Genomic DNA, 16,597 nt, shown 5'->3' with positions numbered 1-16,597 from the left:
ACACGGGGCCCTGGACCAGCCCCCGCGTCTGACACATGGCCTCGGCTCAGCCCCCGGGTCTGACACGTGGCCTCGGACCGGCCCCCGGGTCTTACACGTGGCCCCGGACCGGCCCCTGTGTCTGACAAGTGGCCCCGGACCAGCCTCTGTGTCTGACACGTGGCCTCGGACCAGCCCCCGGGTCTGACACGTGGCCTCGGACCGGCCCCCGGGTCTGACACGTGGCCTCGGACCAGCCCCCGGGTCTGACACGGGGCCCTGGACCAGCCCCCGCGTCTGACACATGGCCTCGGCTCAGCCCCCAGGTCTGACACGTGGCCCCGGACCAGCCCCCCCGGTCTGACACGTGGCCCCGGACCAGCCTCGGGTCTGACCCGTGGCCTCAGCTCAGCGTGGCCAGCAGAGGCCAGGCCACAGGCACAGGCCCAGGGCCGCAGCTGTGCAGGACCTGATTCTCCCCCAGAATTCAAGGCAAAGGCAATGCGTGGCCTCGTGGGGTCTGGGGGAGCGGCCATGACAGTGGCTGAGCCCTCAGGAGGGGAGGAGCTGCACACACCTCAGTCCTGCGTGCTGGAGCCGGGAGCCAGCGCTGTGTGCACGTGTGCTCCTGTGTGTGCACGTGTGCTCCTGTGCGCATGTGTGTACCTGTGTGCTCCTTGTGAGTGTGTGTACATGTGTGTGCCTATGTGTGTACACGTGTGCATATGTGTGTGCGCATGTGTGCGCATGCGTGTGCATTGTGCTCCTGTGTGCATGTGTGTACCTGTGTGCTCCTTGTGAGCGTGTGCGTGTGTACATGTGTGTACCTATGTGTGTACACATGTGTGCATATGTGTGTGCGCACGTGTGCTCCTGTGTGTGCATGTGTGCTCCTGTGCGCATGTGTGTACCTGTGTGCTCCTTGTGAGTGTGTGTGTACATGTGTGTGCCTGTGTGTGTACGTGTGCTCCTGTGTGCATGTGTGCTCCTGTGCGCATGTGTGTACCTGTGTGCTCCTTGTGAGCGTGTGCGTGTGTACATGTGTGTGCACTTGTGTGTACATGTGTGTGCACGTGTGCTCCTGTGTGCATGTGTGTACTTGGTGCTCCTTGGATCATGTGCATGTGTACATGTGTCTGCATGTGTGCATTGCCTCCACGCGTGTGCCTGTGTGCCTGTGTGCATTGCCTCCACGCGTGTGCCTGTGGTGTGGTGTGGATCCATGGTGGTGCCATTTTTGAGAACCGGCACTCAGCATGAGGGAAGGGCTGCCGAGCCGGGGCCTGTGCAGGGGCCGAGGGGAGCCTGGGCCCTGGGCATGCTGGGGGCAGGCTGAGCTCCCGGCTTGGGGAACGCACCCTGGTCTTCACTCTTGCACCGTGGGGCCAGAAACGGAGCCCAGCCCCGGCTCCCGCAGTGGGGGCTCCAGCCAGGCCCGGAAACAGTCCCCTCCACGCGGGCGAGGGCGGAGAAGTGGGGAGGTCTCAGCCCACGGCAGGCAGCATGGAGGGGCTGGGGAGGAAGAGTGGAGGTGAGACCACCGAGCTCTGCCCCGCACATGCGTACCCACTTCCCTTGGGACCGCGAGAACCGGGGCCCAGCCCAACTCAGCCCTCGCCCGCATCTGAGCCCCCGGGAGCCGCGCGTGGGAAGCCAGGTTCTGAGGCGGAGCGAGAGGAGCCGGGAGGAAGGGCAGGGGAGGGCAGCAGGGGCTCAGCCTCGGGGTGGGTGCTGAGTGGCACCGCCCGAGGGTCCTGGGTCCTGCCCAGGTTACAGCTCTGACCACTGGCCTGGGGGGGGACACGGGCAAGAGGGGGCACAGGACCAGCAGCACCAGGGAGAGGCAGAGCCGGCGGCCCTGTGGATCAGATGGTGGAGGCGGGCCCTGTGGGTCAGATGGTGGAGGCAGGCCCTGTGGGTGAGAAGGTAGAGGCGGCTCTCCTAAGTCAGATGGTGGATGCAAGCCCTGTGGGTCAGATGGTGGAGGCGGGCCTAGTAGGTCAGAGGAGACTGGAGAGACGCTACCCAGAGCAGCAGCCGCTACTCCCGGGAATCCGGCCACAGCAGCGGCAGCAAGATCGCAGGTGCAGTGAGGGACGCCAGAGGCCGGCATGGACACAGGATCGAGCCCTGCTGACCTCAGGACGTCCCAGCCAACCTCCCTGCCTGCCATTGGCTCGAGGCCCCACCCTCACTGCCGGAGCGTGGGCAGCAGGGGAAGGGGCCCCACATGTGCCCTCGGGCTGGACTGCTTCCCAGGGCCCCCAGGTGTCTGCAGACCCGGAAACACGGGGCCCCAGTCCCCGGCCAGGACTCTGGAGCGAGCCACCCCCTCCCAGCGTGCCCCCTTCCTGGCTGACGGGGCTGGGGTCTTCACAGCCCCACAGTGTTTCCACGGCAGCTGAGCCCAGGGTGTTTTTAATAAAAATTAGGAACAAGCAGATACAGGGGATTAATCGTCGTGCTGTGATTTTATGGCTCTCCACGCACAGCGGCCCGGCACGGCCGCCAGAGAGCTGAGCGCTCCCGGCAGATAACAACGGGCATTTATTTCTAATGGAAAGAGAATCTCGGCGCCCACCCAGCCGTGGCGAGCCGCGGGGCCTGGGCGGGGGACAAAGAGGAGCCTGGGCTTGGCCACCTCCAGGAAGAGCCCTGGGAGGCAGCCGGTGCCTGGGGGCGGCCAAGGCTCTGCCAGGCGCACCTGGGCCAGGTGAGGATCCCGGAGAGGGGCCGCCCCCGCCCTGCCGGGCAGTGCTCTGAGCCACGGCCACCCCACCTGCCGGCACCCACTGCAGGGGCTGCCCAGCTCACAGACGGATGCAACCCCTGGCCGTCCACTGTCCCCTGCTCGTCCCAGGGAGCAAGCACCTATCATGCGCCCCAGCCCTGCACACCCCAGAGAGCCAGGCCGGGGCGCCCCTTCCCGAGGGCCTGGCTGACACTGAGACTCCCCGGGCCCCACTGGCCTGGCTCCTGGAAAGGCATCGGGTGGGGAAGGAACCAGCGGGCACAGTCCAAGGCCAGGGGCGGGGCCGGGGGTCCCCGTGGCAGCAGCTCCGAGGCCACACACCCGCCCCTGCCCCAGAGACGGGGAGGAGGGGGCAGCGGAGCTGCAGCCGGGATGCCTGGGGGTCCCAGAGGGCTGCAGGCTGCTCCCCAGAGCGACTTGCTCCACCTTGTGCTCCGTGTCAGAAGCCACCAAGGGCCACCAAGTTCCCAGATCCCAGCTCTGGCTCCTGGGTGCTGTGAGGTCATACGCACTCCCTCCAGGTCCCGCATGGGTGTAGACTTGCCCCAGGGACATGCTGGCCTGCTGGCCACCAGCAAATGACCACAGGCAGCCCCCGTGGAAGGGCAGCTGGAAGGGGCGCTGCCCCTGGCTGTGGACTCGTCCACCCGGCCACAGGCTCCTGCACAACTCAGTCTTCACCCGGCAGAACCACGGAACCGATTCGAAGGCTCCTCTCGGGGGCACCCAGGTGGCCCACCCCTGGTGGGCAGGACAGGGACCTCCGGGGGACTCCAGCCGTCCCCCCTCTGCCTGGTCCTTCAGCCACAGAGAAGTGGGGTGGGGACTGTGCCCTCCACGGCCCAGCACCCACAAGCCACCGGGCAGGCACCCACCCTCCCCAGAGGGGGCCAGCGGACACAGGGGTCCTGGGAGCTGTGGCAGGAAAAGCTAGGAAGACGTTCACCCTGTCTCGCCCCACAGGGCTGTTCTTAAGTTCGTTCTCTGAGTCTGCTCAGAGGGACGGGGCGCCCCGAGTGGGTGGCGGGCCCCCAGCCCGCGCCGCGGCCCCGGTGGGCGAGCACATCGAGCGATCGATCAGCGGGAGAAGCAGAGCAGCCCCGGCAGCCCCACTTGCTAAATCACACAAATTAATTTAGAACCAGAGCGGCTCCCGCAGCCACACTGCAGATTTTACAGCAGCTTAACAAATTACCAAATCCCCTTTAAGAAGACAAATTATTCCGGCTCCGCCACGAGGCTGGTTAATTATGCATGCGCTTTTGTTGGGGCTCGTTAAATATTCACGAGCTGCAGTCTGCACAGGGAGCTCACAGCCCCACCGCTGCCCCCCACGCTGTCCGGGCCCCTGGGGGTGACGGCCCTGAGACCCTCCCCGCCCTCGGGGGGCCTGCCCAGCCCACAGCACGTCCAGGCTGCACCCGCCTGCCCCGTCCCTCTCCCTGCCCTCACACCCAGGATGAGCTGGGTCTTCCTGGCCCCAGCCCCCAGCCTCCCCTTCTTGCTCAGCCCCTGCGCACACGCCTGTCCCCTCAGACAGGCAGGGTCACAGCAGGAGGCCAGGCGTCCAGGGCTGCCCTCCAGGGGCTGGTCCGGACCTCCCTGGGGGCTGTGCCGGCCCCTGCGTGTCCCCTGCGTGTCCCCTGCCTGTCCCTGGGTGCCCCTCCCCCTCCAGCAGGAGCAGAGGCTCTGCCGAGCCTCAGCTGCACTAGGGCCCTGGAGGGCTCTGCGACCTTGCAGGATGCCCCTCCTGTGAGAGTGAGAGCCCCCACCGTCCCCTGGGGCCCACACCCACGGCCCCAGCCACCCCCTCCCCTCCTGGGCCACCAGGTGGGGGACAGAAAGCCAGGCTGCAAGGAGGCCCCCACCCGGGCACCAGAGCCGCCAGTCCCCCTGCACGCCTGCTCTGCACAGCCACGGGGTTTCCCTCACGGGCCCTGCCCCGCAGATTCAAACAGGGCAGGGATCAACTTCTGATGTCTTCCTCAAAGGTTCCGCCCAATTAAATCTCCATGGAGCGACACACAAAGGACACGGCAGCTGCTGCCCGCCCAGGTCCCCACCAACGATGCGGGAGACGCGCGCCCGGCACCGCGAGCCTCACACACAGCCTGCAAGGATGTCGGCCCTGCTCGCCCATGCAAACGCACGCACACGTGTGCACACACCTTGCACACATGTGCACATATGTCCACGCACACATAGGTGTGTCTTGCGAGCACACACATATGCTCACACGCGTGCACATCCACACACTTGCACCGCACAAACAGGGCACACACATGCACACTGCCGGGGGAAGCCTGGAGGAACCGACGGTGGCACCCTCCGTGTCTGTCCATGGAGCCCAGGGTGGGGCCACCTCCCTGGAGGCCAGCAGAGGGACGGCGTCTCACTCAGAGTCCCCCAGGAAGCCGGCGCCAGGCTGGACTGGAAGCCTCATGGCTGGGGCCAGGGAGGCATGGGCCGGGCAGGTTCCTGCGTGTGCAGGGGTGCACACGTCCCCACTCTGTGTCCCCTCCCAGCCTCCTTGGCCCCCACTCTGGCCACGCCAGAACATGTGTCTGTGCATGTCCAGGCCCCAGGCCTGTCTGGTCTGTCCTCACAGGGCCGGGTCCACTCTCTGAGCTGGGTCCAGCCAGGCTTCCGTGGCCGGGTACACGAGGCCACACTGGGGTCTGTATCTCAGTGGGACACCAGCTTCCAGTGGTCAGGAGCTCCCTGGAAACCAGCAGTCACAGCTGGACCTGGGCCACACCCCCACCCTCCATACAGGGCGTGGCCTCCAGCCCACCTCCTACCTGCCCCCACCCCAGCTTCCTGCCTGGGCCCTAGGAGCCTGGAGGCACAGAATGACCGCCCCGGGGGCTGGGGCCTGTCCACTGGGCGATCCCTGACCCAGTCCAGCACAGCACCCAAGACAGGTCAAGAAGCGTGTCTGGGTCCCCGAGCCACCGTCACCGTCCGCTGGCAGAGAGGATGACCCCCCACCATCCCACCACAAGCCTGGCCAGACTTGTGGTCTGCAAAGCCCATCTCTGCCAGCCGCCCGAGAGCCCCCAGCAGGAGCACGCGCAGGCTCCCAGCCCCCAGACCCACAGCAGAGCCCTGGCACTGACGCCAGCAACCGTGAGTGCCTTGGGGGCACGGCCGGCACAAGGGGCCACAGGAGGCACGGAGCCCGTGTGGACTGAGCGCGTGCCCTGGCGAGCTGTGGAAAGTTCCAGCAGTCTGACTGCTACCTGCACCCGCCACCCGCCACTCACCGGCGACCGGGGCTTAAGGGGGCACAGGCAGCAGGGACTGTCCTGCTTGGGGTTGTGCTCTGGGTGGGCCAGACCAGGGCTCCGTGTGGCTCTAGTAGGGGCTAGGGCCAGGGCTCAGGGTGGGCCAGACCGGGGCTCAGGGTGCGGCAGTTTCCCGAGGCTCAGGCAGGAGGCCTGACTCGCTGGTGGTCGCACAGCTGATGACAGAGGGGCTCCTGGAGCCCCCAGACGCTGCTGCTCCTCCCTGTGCTGGGGTCCCACGCCCTCCTTCTGCTGTTTCTAGACAGAAGCCCCAGGGCCTGTCTGGGCTGTGGTCCTGAGCTCCCTGGACACAGCTCTCTGGCAGGTGGAAGGGACGGCCAGCCGTGGCGTCTGCCCACGTGGAGGGTGCTGGGTGGACTCCCCATGGCTGTGGTCCAGAGTGGAGCCCTACACTCAGCCTGGCAGGGCCCCCACTCCCAGACCTCCCATGGGAGGACGTAGGAGGCTCCCCATGACAGCGCCGCCCAGGGGCTCCCACAGGAGCCGGGGTCCCGCAGGGCCCCTTCCCCATGTACGGCCACTGTAGGACCCTCCTCCTTGCAGCCCTGGGCCCCTGAGCCCCTGGCAGGGAAAGTGAACCGTGCAGAGTTGGGGAGGGGTACCCAGGCTCCCACCCCCACTGCCTGTCCATGGACCATGGGCCTGGGGGGCCTTCTCGGGTGCAGCCGGGCCACCTCCAGGCCTGGGCTGAGGCTGTCCCCGCCCACTCAGGCCACAAGCTTCTGGGGGCGCTTGGCCTGCAGGGGGGGCGGGGGAAGCCTCTGTAGCCTGGGACCCCCCAGGTACCATGGAACCCCAGGCCACACCCCCTTCTCCTGGGCCCAGACTCTGCTGTGGGTGGGAGGGGCAGAGCAAGGCAAGAATGAGAGGATGCACCCCTCCCAGGCTCCCCAGAGCAGCCGGCCCTCCACACATGCCCTGTAGAGGACCCCGAGCCCAGGTCCAGCCGGCGCTGCTCCCCTGGGCTCTCCTCGACTGTGGAGGCTGCTGGCCGGTGACGGGAGGACCCAGGAATCAGCCTGGCCATCCCAAGTCCTGACCTCAGGCGCCTGGCCGGCCCAGGCCCTGGAGACGCAGCCCTGGCCTGCAGGCCGGGCCTACACTGCCACCTGCTGGCCCTCGCCCCAACCTGCCACCGCCACCAGCCCGGCCTCCCCCCTCCCGCTCCAGAAAGAGGAGGGGGCCGTCCTGGCCTGAGCTAGCCCGGCACTGTCAGAGGCCATTGTCCAGGGGCCTCCAGTGCCCAGCCTGGGTGGGAAGGGCCTGGCCACCCACCCTGCCTCCTGGACACGGGGCCCTGCTCACCACGCGTGGGGCCCTGCCTCCTGGACACGGGGCCCTGCTCACCACGCGTGGGGCCCACAGTGACAGGGGTGCAGGGGCCCTGCCCCTCAGGGCAGCCACGGCTCGTGGTAGCTGGGGCAGTGACCCACCTGCTGAGCAGCCTCCGTGGCCACGCCGCCCTCCTGGTCTCCAAGCTCACCTTTGCCCCGAGGGCTCCAGTGGGACAGACCCGGGCTGGGACAGAAGCTGGTGAGCTGGGCAGACCTCGTCCAGCTGGGCCCGAGGTGGTGGCGGCGGGGGTGGGGACGCTCCCTGAGGACTGAGGCTGCATTGAGGCTCCAGGCTGGGGGAGGGGAGGAGCTCCCGCTGTGTGGTCGGTGCAGCGGTCCCAGGCCCAGCACAGGACCCTGGGCCCCGTCCGGACGACCCCAAGGGCTCTTTCCTTCCCTGGCCCTGCAGTGGAGCCCCCTCAGGAGGGTCACCTGCTCACTGCAGGTGCACAAGGCTGTGCCATCTCAGAGAACAGCTCCCCAGGTGGCCATGGCCCAGGCCACCGGGACCTTGACTGCCCCAGGCCTGAACCACCAGACCACAGGGCCCAGTGTGAGGGAGGAGCCCGGTGTGAGGGAGGAGCTGGGCGTGGGGGTGGAGCCAGGCGTGGCGGCAGAGCCGGGTGTGGGGGCAGAGCTGTTTGCTACCTGGATCCTCCCAGACGTCAGCCTGGCCCCAGCAGGGACAGCAGCCAGGGTGCCAGCCCTGCCGGCCTGGCACGGTACCTGGGCTTGGAACCTCTGCTCTCGCTGCCTGTGCCAGCCTGGCACACCCAGCCCTGGGGGCTCAGTCTCTCCAGCCCACCTCGGCCACCCCTCACATTGGTTGAAGCCCTAGGAGGACCCGGCCGGGCTCTCTCAGACCTGGACTGGGGCAGGGCTGCCCGCAGAGGGGCGCAGAGGGCGGGGTGCCCTTGCCTCCCCGCCCCCGCCCCAGCTGCGAGACCGTGGCCACCTGTGCACCTCCCTGGCTGCACCTTCTTTGAGGCAGACGCACGGTGGGGGCCACGCTGGGCCTGGAGAGCCAGGGCCCCTCGCCCCTGCCCCAGCTGCCCCTTCCTGCGGGGACGATGGCCAAGCTCGGCTGGCCCACATCGGCAGCCTGGAGCCAGCACTGGCCGGCTGCTCTGGGCGGTGTGGTGGGGGCAGGGGCTTCCAGCCTGGGGCAGGTGGGACCCCAGGTCAGACCCTGTGGCGGCCCCAGCGTCGCCCCCATTCTGCTGTGGTTCCAGCTGGGGCCTCTGAGCCGCTCTGCCGCTCAGCACTGATTTGGAGCTGGCCAGGGACGACCATGGGGGTGGGCGGGGAGGCCAGGGTGCCCCCCACCCCTCGCCCCCACCGTCCCCGGGGCCTGGGAAACAGCCACCTCCCCTCCCGTCCGGGGCCAGTGGCCTGTCCACAGGGTCGCTGCTATCTTTGCCAAGGGGGAGAGGTAATTATAGCTCAGCTGGACGGGCTGTGCAACCCCACAGGGGCCGGGCTCGGGAACGCAGGCCAGCAGCAGACCAGGGAGGCCGGGCGGTGCCGCGTCCCAGGAGGACTCCCCAGGGCACTGTGGCCTCCGACCTTCATGGACTCAGGTGAGAGCCAGGGTGGGCGCAGACACAACCACAGGTTCAGCAGCTCTCTGCTGAGCTGGTGGGAGTGAACCCTGACCTCGGCCCGGCCGTGGCCCCGCCCCTGGGCTCGGGAGACCCCCACTGGGCCCCTGCCCCGGAAAGCGCGAGGATCTGCTCCATACGAGGCGTCACGCCCAGGTCTCCACTGCCAGGGCTCCTCCTGTCCTGTCTGAGGGGCCCCCAAGGACCCGGCCAGGGCACCCCTGCACCGGCCGGCACAGCCACCAACAGGCACTGTCGTCCCCCGAATCCCGCATGATGTGTGGGCACCAAGGGGCCAGCTCCTGCTGCCCGCGCTCCCGGCCAGGGCCAGCAGGGCAGCCCCCAAGCCCTCCCTGCTCCCGTGGGAAACCGTGTTGTCTGGGGAGCTGTGAACACGGCCCCTCCCGGGAGCCCTGCAGAGCGCAGCCCACGAGGGGGTGTCCACCGCGCCCCGTTTCCTTTTACCACTGGGAGAAGGCTCAGTGGCCTCCGCCGGGGACCTCACGTCCCAGGGTGGCCTTGTCCCCAGAGGGCAAGGGGTGCCCAGGCGCTCAGGGCCGCGACGCCGCTGCCCTGTTGCTGCCCTGTCGCCCTGTAACGGAAGCTTCTCGGCGGATCTGTGATCTGCAGCAGCTCCAGTTCCCGCCCTGGGCTGGGCTGTGACCGCCAGACGCACAGGGAGGCGCCACGCCAGCAGGAGCCCAGGTGGGCACAGCCAAGGGTGTGTCGGGAGCGTGTGCGTGTGCGAGCGTGTGCGTGTGCATGGGGGCTGTGAGCCTCCTACTCTGCCCTCGGGGAGGTCCTTGGTTTCCCAGGAGCCTGCTGCCCCCACTCCCACCTGGGCACCTGCAGCAGGCCCAGGACCGCCGAGCCCGGGGGCGGCGAGCCGAGGGCCTGTGTGTCCACGGGCACAGCTAAGGGTGAGGGTGAGCCGGGAGGGGATGTGGCCGTGTGTCCGCACGGAGGGAGGCCCTCCCACACGGGGCCGGGGTGGGGTCACTGGGGTCCCAGGCCTCACGGCGGGCGGCACAGGCTGGCACAGAGGTGGGGACGGCCTGGCCCAGGGAGGGGAGGAAGCCGGCCAGCAGTCCCGGAGTGGGGGCGGAAGGGCAGGGCCGGGCTTCGGCTTGCCCTCGGCACTAAGCAGGCAGGAGCCAGCCTGGCCTCCAAGGCCCTCAGAGGAAGCCCGAGGCCATCGGGGGTCTCCCGGATGCACAGTTTGGCCAGATCCGGGCCCAGGAAGTGGGGGCGGGAGCTCCCAGGGCTGAGCGGGGACCAGGCTCCGAGTGGGTTCCCAGAGGACACAGGCAGGGTCCTGGGCAGGGGTCCTCCCGCGCCCTCCCCCCAGCAGCAGCACGGACCCACGGCCCAGAGCCCCAGGGTGGCAGTGACACCGCACAGGGCCCAGTGCCCAGAGCTATTTTCCACCCCTTATCGCCTGTGCTCCGGTTACTTGGAGTCCCTGCCAGAGGCTCCCCTTGGGCTGGGGGCGCCCTGGGGACAGCAAGGCCCCTCCCCCCACAGGATTCTGTCCAGGCGGGGCTGGGACCGTCACTTGGGAGCAGTGGGAGAAGGCCTGGAGCCCAGAGCCTGCAGAGCTGCAGGGGTGGGGAGGAGGCCCCGCCATGGGAAGCCGAGCACCGGTGGGGCGGTGGCTGAGCACAGGTGCTGCCTGGCTGGCCTGGGGCCTCACTGGGCCTGTCCTCGCTCGCAGCTCTCAGCTGAGTCGACCAGGGCCAGAGAGGCAGAGAGACTCCCCACGGTCACACACAGGCACACAAGGGCTCCGGAGCCTGCACCCAGAACCCCATGTCCAGGAGTGGGAGGTGCCGCACAGCCAGGCACAGACTCCCGTGCCGACACGCACAGCGTTCACCCCTACACTCACGGCCCCTCGCTCCCGCTCACAAACACACCGTCTCCCACAGTGCCTTGGTCAGACCCCCAGGGTTGCTGGCAGAGGCCTGGCTGTGTGTCTGGCTTCCTGGGAGGGGTGGGGCTCAGGCCGGCCCCTGTCCGGGGCAGGCTGCTCCTGGGTCCCTGTCCCCAGCCCGGACTTCTGCTGGACACTGAGCCCGGGCTACAGCCAGTCCTGCACTGGACTCGCTGCCCAGGCCACCCTGCTGGCCAGTGTCCCTGGGGCACCAGGAGAGGCCGGTTGCTCTGTGACTGCACAGCCCACAAGTGACCTCCAAGGCCTCCCTGTCAGACTCACCCTGGCCCCCGCCCCTGTGAGGGTCCGCCCCGGCCAGCTCCCCCACGACCCCATCTGTGTGACAGGAGAGCACTGCTCCCCCTGGGCCGTCAGTGCAGCCGTCACCACCAGGGCCCCACCTGCCTGCTGCATCTGTGCCTGACCCGCCTCCAGCCGCGGCCACCCCTGCGCTCACGCCTGGTGTGCACGTGTGACCCCTGCCCACTCCTCCAGGGGCACCCTGGGTGCACTGTGCCTCGTGTGGCTCCTCATGATGGATGTGGACCAGGGGACGCCCCCACCCAGCCCAGAAGGGCAGAGGGGACCCCCGCCCCGGGCAGCGGCCCCTGCTGTCGGCCCCGCCTTGGCCTTGCTGATCTCCCCGTGCCCTTGATGGACTGGCCCAGCCCAAGCTTCCCCCAGGACACACGGCGGGGCCCCAACCCCCAGCAGGACTGGAGCACCCTGCTGGGGACGCGAGAGGAGAGGCGCTGCCAGGGGCTGCCGACGGGGGCGGTGAATTCAAGGTCCCCGGGCTGCTGGGACGCAGAGGGATGAGGAGGGGCCAGAGAGGCTGGGGGCGGGGCCGGGGGCGGGGCTCCCAGCAGCAGCAGCCCCCCAAGGCAGGCGAGACCCTCCCCCCGCCCAGCCCCAACCCCAGGCCCCAGGCCCCCCCCACCGATGATGCTGCTGGCAACCCCATCCAGGAGCCGAGAACCCGCACCTGCTGGGTGGCTGTGAGTGACAGGGACTGCCCCGGACCTCCACGTGGCCATCAGCGGTGACGAGGAAGACCAAGACCCGGGCAGCGGAGGAGAGCACTCAGGACCGCGTTTCCCAGCGGCCAGGGAGCAGCGGGGTCGGCCGCCTGGCGTCAGGGACAGCGGCCCCCCTCCATCTCACCCCATCCGCCTCTGCTCACCTCAGGACCGCGTTCCAGCAGGCCAGGGGGACCCGGAGGCTGCCTGTGGCTCCCTGATGTCCAGGGCGGAGAGGGTGAGACAGACACCCATGGGCACCCAGGAGCCGCAGCAGTGCAGCCCTGGCACTGGGGGCATGGGGGAGTTGCTCCCTGAAGGGTGTGGGTCTGGTGGAGGTGAGCCGGACCCCTTGCCCCCGTGAGGCCATGCGCAGCCAAAGGCAGAGGGGCCGAGCACGGGGGGCTCTGCTGTGAGGAGTAGGCAGGGCTGGGCTGAGATGGGGTCATGGGAGCCACGCAGGGCTGTGCAGCTGGCAGCCCGGGGAGCAGGGGGCTGAGACCAGGGTGAGTTGGGCAGGGGACAGACTGGGGCCAGCAAGAGGTGGGCTTCGCTCCAGGCAGCAGGTGGGGGCTCCAGACAGGAGGGGCCCAGACCCCAGACCCTGAAGGCTGACCCAGCCCCGACTTCACTGCCAGGCCAGGAGGCCTCAGCAGAGGGCAGGGGACAGAGGTGGCCCTGCCAGCAGTAACCGGAGTGGCCCCCGGCAGCCCGCAGCCGCACGCCACAGATGAGGGTGCTGATGCTCAGGCCCAGGAGTGCCAGCCGCAGCCTCCAGACCTGGGGCCCAGCTGGGCGGGAGGTGGCAGGCTCGGCGAGGGACCGGCAGCAGCTCCTCCCCACCCAGCCTCAGCCACGCCCTGGCCTAGCCCCTGCTTCCTGCCTCGCTGTGTCTCAGGGCCCCTCACAGGCTCCCGGTGAGACAGGCTGAGGAGGCAGGGGCTTGTGGGGGTGGGGAGGGAGGGGGGGGGGCTTCTCAGTTTGCTGGTGGCCCCCAGGCTGGGTCTGAGCTCCCCACAGCCCCGCCAGGCCCTGCCTCAAGTCTGGGGCCCCTGGAGCCTCTCTGGAGACCCCGGGATGTGGGAGACTTCGCTCAGCCCCAGGATGGTCCCCACCATGGCCACGATCGCCCACAGCTACTGCTGTGTGAGGATGACCACAGAGCCACGGGGGCCGCTGAGGGGACAGAGCCTGGCCCTGGTCCCCACAAGAGGCACAGCTTTGGCTTCCGTGGCAGCCTGGTGGGAGCAGCCCCAGGCGGGCAAGGGGGGTGTCGGCCTGCCCGGGTGCTGCCTCAGCCTCGCTCTGGTTCCCCGGCAGGTGCCTCCACGCAGAGCCCAGAGCAGTGGCCGGGACTGGGACGGGGGCGGCCCGCTTGCTGAGGGCACAGTCCCCCACCCATCTGCCCCCCGCCCCCAACCCCACTCCATCCTGAGGCGGAACCCGGAGCACAGGCCCCGAGGGGCTGAGCCACAGAGAGCGGCCAGGCGGGTCCGGTTCCGGGAACCCCTGGAGGCGGCCGTCCACTGTAAGAGGGGCGCAGGAGTAGCTGGGCGGGCAGGGAGGGCCCGGGAGGGACGAGGCTGGGCCCAGAGCGTCCCCGCTCCCTAGGCTGAACGCTAAGGAAACCCCGGCCATTGGGAAAGGGGCCCGCACGGCGGTGGCTGTGCCAAGCCGGGCCCCGACTCAGGGCGGGCAGAGGGGGCCTGGGGCCGGCCACTGTGGGCCCAGCCAACTCAATTCTCCCACAGACATCGCCAGCAGGGACACCACAGCCACAGGCGAGGGTGAGTCCCCCAGGGGTCTCCATGCCCCAAGTCGCTCAGCCCCCACTCAGCGGCCCCTGGACCCTCTCCCCGGGCCGGGGCCGTCCTGGGAAGGAGCCGCCCATGGTAGTCTCACCTGGAGCAGGGATGGCTGGGACCCCACCCAGGGCCCCTGACGGGCAGGACCGAGGGGCCGGCGGCCAGGGGACAGGCCTGGCAGCCTGGGTCTCCCCCGCTGCTTTTCCACCGGCCCTGCGGGGAGGCGTCCAGCCGTCCACACCGGGCTGACCCTGCCCTCCCACCCTCAGTGCCCTGCCGGCCCACGCCGCGCGGCAGCTCCCTGCTGCTGCCGCTGGCCCTGTGCGTCCTGCTCTTGGTGGCACTGGGCCTGTACTGTGGCCGGGCCAAGCCCGTGGCGACAGCCCTGGAAGAACTCCGGGCCCGGCTGCTGGTCCTGGCCCTGCACCTGCGGCACGCGGCCCTCGCCTGCTGGCGCTGCCTCCTGCAGCTGTGACAGCAGCCGGACGGATGGACGGACGGACGGATGGACGGACGGCCCCGGGCAGGCAAAGCCGTCGTGACGGAGACCCCAGCACCAGCTGGTGCGTGGCTGCAGTGGGCACGGCCCCGCCTGCCTCACGCATGGGCTGCACGGAGAGGTTCCAGAGAGAGAATCCAGATGACCACTCACCCAGGTGCTCCGGCTGCTGCTCGGCCTGGCCTGGTGTCCCTGTGTGCCACCCCTCTGACAGGACCCCCCCCGCCACCGTGGGCCTCCATGAAGCCAAGCCCCGCTTTCAGGAGGGCCTCCCTCCTGCAGACCCTGTCCTCTGAGCCTGGTCTGACTCCCCCCACCAAGAGCCTGGGGAAGCCCCGGAGGAAGACGGCAGGGGCCAGCGGCCTGGTCGTGCAGCACCTGTGCCAAACCAGGTATGGGAACACAGCCAGTACCAGCCACCGACTGCCGGGCCCATGGCACCATCAGCTGAGGGCAAGGATGAGGGGACTCCACTGGTGACAAATCCAGGGGCCCCTCCAGACCCTGCAGGGCCTGGGGAGGCCAGAAAAATGCAGGGAGACCCTGGAGACACCAGGCGGAGATGCTGCGCCCGCCCTGGACATCAGCAGCAGGTGTCAAGGTGGCCTGTGTCCCTAAGCACGTGCAGAAACTGTCTATTAAAACGCCCGTAACCTCTTTCTTTCTTTTTCTTTTTTTTTTCTTTTTTTTTTTTAACAGGTAGAGTTAGACAGTGAGAGAGAAAGACAGAGAGAAAGGTCTTCCTTCCATTGGTTCACCCCCCAAATGGCCGCCATGGCCGGGGTGCTGTGCCGATCCTGGATCCCATGCGGGTGCAGGGCCCAAGCACTTGGGCCATCCTCCACTGCCCTCCCAGGCCACAGCAGAGAGCTGGCCTGGAAGAGGGGCAACCGGGACAGAATCTGGCACCCCAACCGGGACTAGAACCCGGGGTGCCAGCACTGCAGTTGGAAGATTAGCCAAGTGAGCCGCGGCGCCGGCCCATAACCTCTTTCTGCCTGGGCACCATTATAGCAGAGACACGGGAGCCACCTCCTCTCGCCGGCCACCGGCAGCCCCTGAGGTCCCCACTTCCTCTCCAGCCCCTGGGACCCCCCAGTGAGCCCTGCCTGGCTGTTGGGGGCCCCTCCAGGCCTCTCCCAGCTTCCAGGTTCAGGGGCCCCAGCCCAGGAGGGCTCTGTTCTTGGGGGGCCTCCAAGCCTAAGCATCTCCCACATTACTGCACAGCCCCAGCCCCCCGGGAGACCAGGTGGGAAAGGGACTGAGAGAGGGAGGCCACAGGCCTGGGGCTCAGCCGTCTGCCCGCCCCACCCCGGCCTCCCTTGCACCCCTGTGGGGGCTGAGGCGGCCAAGGCAGCAGGAGGACCCGGGCTCTGCGTGGGAGGGTGACCGAGGCCCCGAGGGGCCGGCTTGCCAGGGGCGTCTCGTGAGAGGCAGGAAGACCCCAGCCCCTGGAAGCCAGACAGAGCGGCAGGGCCAATGGCACAGAAGCTGAACGGCCGCGGCACGCGCAGGCAGCGGCCCAGTGCTGGGGTCCCCGACAGACGCGGACACAGGCACGAGCTTCAGGGTCTTTACTCTGAGTTCAGCAGCAGTGGAGGCGAAGAAGGGTGCCCGTGCCAGAGCTCGGCCCCCGGCCGCCGCCCACCGCCCAGTCTGCGGAGGGACCCTCCCCTCCCAGCAGCCCTTCCCTAGGCCCCTCAGCTTGTGTCTGGGGCAGGCCCATCCAAAGGCAGGCCTGTGCGTCCCTAAGTGGGCCCAGGCTGCCCAGCCCAGCTCCAGGGAGAGGAGCCAAGGGCGGCCCAGACCGCAAGGGGGGCCCTGCCCAGCTCTTCCTTCCAGGGTTGCGGACCGATGGCTGCTGCCAGAGTGGGGGGCAAAGCGAGGGCAGGCAGGAGCCACACCCCCTTCCACAGAGGAGGGGCTGGGAGGAGGGGCCCAGGGGAGCCAGGTCAGCTCCGGGGCTCAGATTCTGTCGAAACACTCCCCCCAAGGGCCCAGCACTCAACTGGAAACTGAGCCGGGCCCTGGGCCAGAGCCCCTGTGATGCCAGCAGCCTGGCCATCCTGGCCCTGACCGGGCAGGTGCCCACCCACACAGCACCCTGGCAGGTGCCCCGCCCACTCAGCACCTTGCAGGTGCCCCGCCCACACAGCACCCTGGCAGGTGCCCCGCCCACTCAGCACCCTGCAGGTGCCCCGCCCACACAGCACCCTGGCAGGTGCCCCGCCCACTCAGCACCTGGCAGGTGCCCACCCACACAGCACCCTGGCAGGTGCCCCACCCACTCAGCACCCTGCAGGTGCCCCGCCCACACAGCACCCTGGCAGGTGCCCCGCCCACTCAGCACCCTGCAGGTGCCCCGCC

At 68.9% G+C, this 16,597-nt stretch overlaps 1 protein-coding gene across 2 annotated transcripts; it reads left to right on the top strand.

Annotated features, from left to right (window-relative positions):
- Positions 1-8,867: 8,867 nt before the first annotated feature.
- On the top strand, positions 8,868-14,277 carry C22H14orf180 (chromosome 22 C14orf180 homolog). Of its 2 annotated transcripts, XM_062181514.1 has the most exons (6): positions 8,868-8,953; positions 9,605-9,679; positions 11,876-12,164; positions 13,247-13,454; positions 13,678-13,713; positions 14,001-14,277. In XM_062181514.1, the coding sequence occupies exons 3-6, from the start codon at positions 12,147-12,149 to the stop codon at positions 14,204-14,206; spliced, it is 468 nt and encodes a 155-aa protein (XP_062037498.1). In that variant the 5' UTR covers positions 8,868-8,953; positions 9,605-9,679; positions 11,876-12,146; the 3' UTR covers positions 14,207-14,277. The 2 variants fall into 2 exon arrangements, with proteins under 2 accessions (XP_062037498.1, XP_062037497.1); XM_062181513.1 differs by lacking the exon at positions 9,605-9,679 and having other exon boundaries at positions 8,869-8,953.
- The last annotated feature ends 2,320 nt before the right edge of the window (positions 14,278-16,597 follow it).

This window comes from Lepus europaeus, chromosome 22 (genome assembly GCF_033115175.1).
Source record: "Lepus europaeus isolate LE1 chromosome 22, mLepTim1.pri, whole genome shotgun sequence".
Classification (NCBI taxonomy): domain Eukaryota; kingdom Metazoa; phylum Chordata; class Mammalia; order Lagomorpha; family Leporidae; genus Lepus; species Lepus europaeus.
Note: the sequence above shows the minus strand (reverse complement) of the source record. Positions and strands in the feature narration are given on the sequence as shown.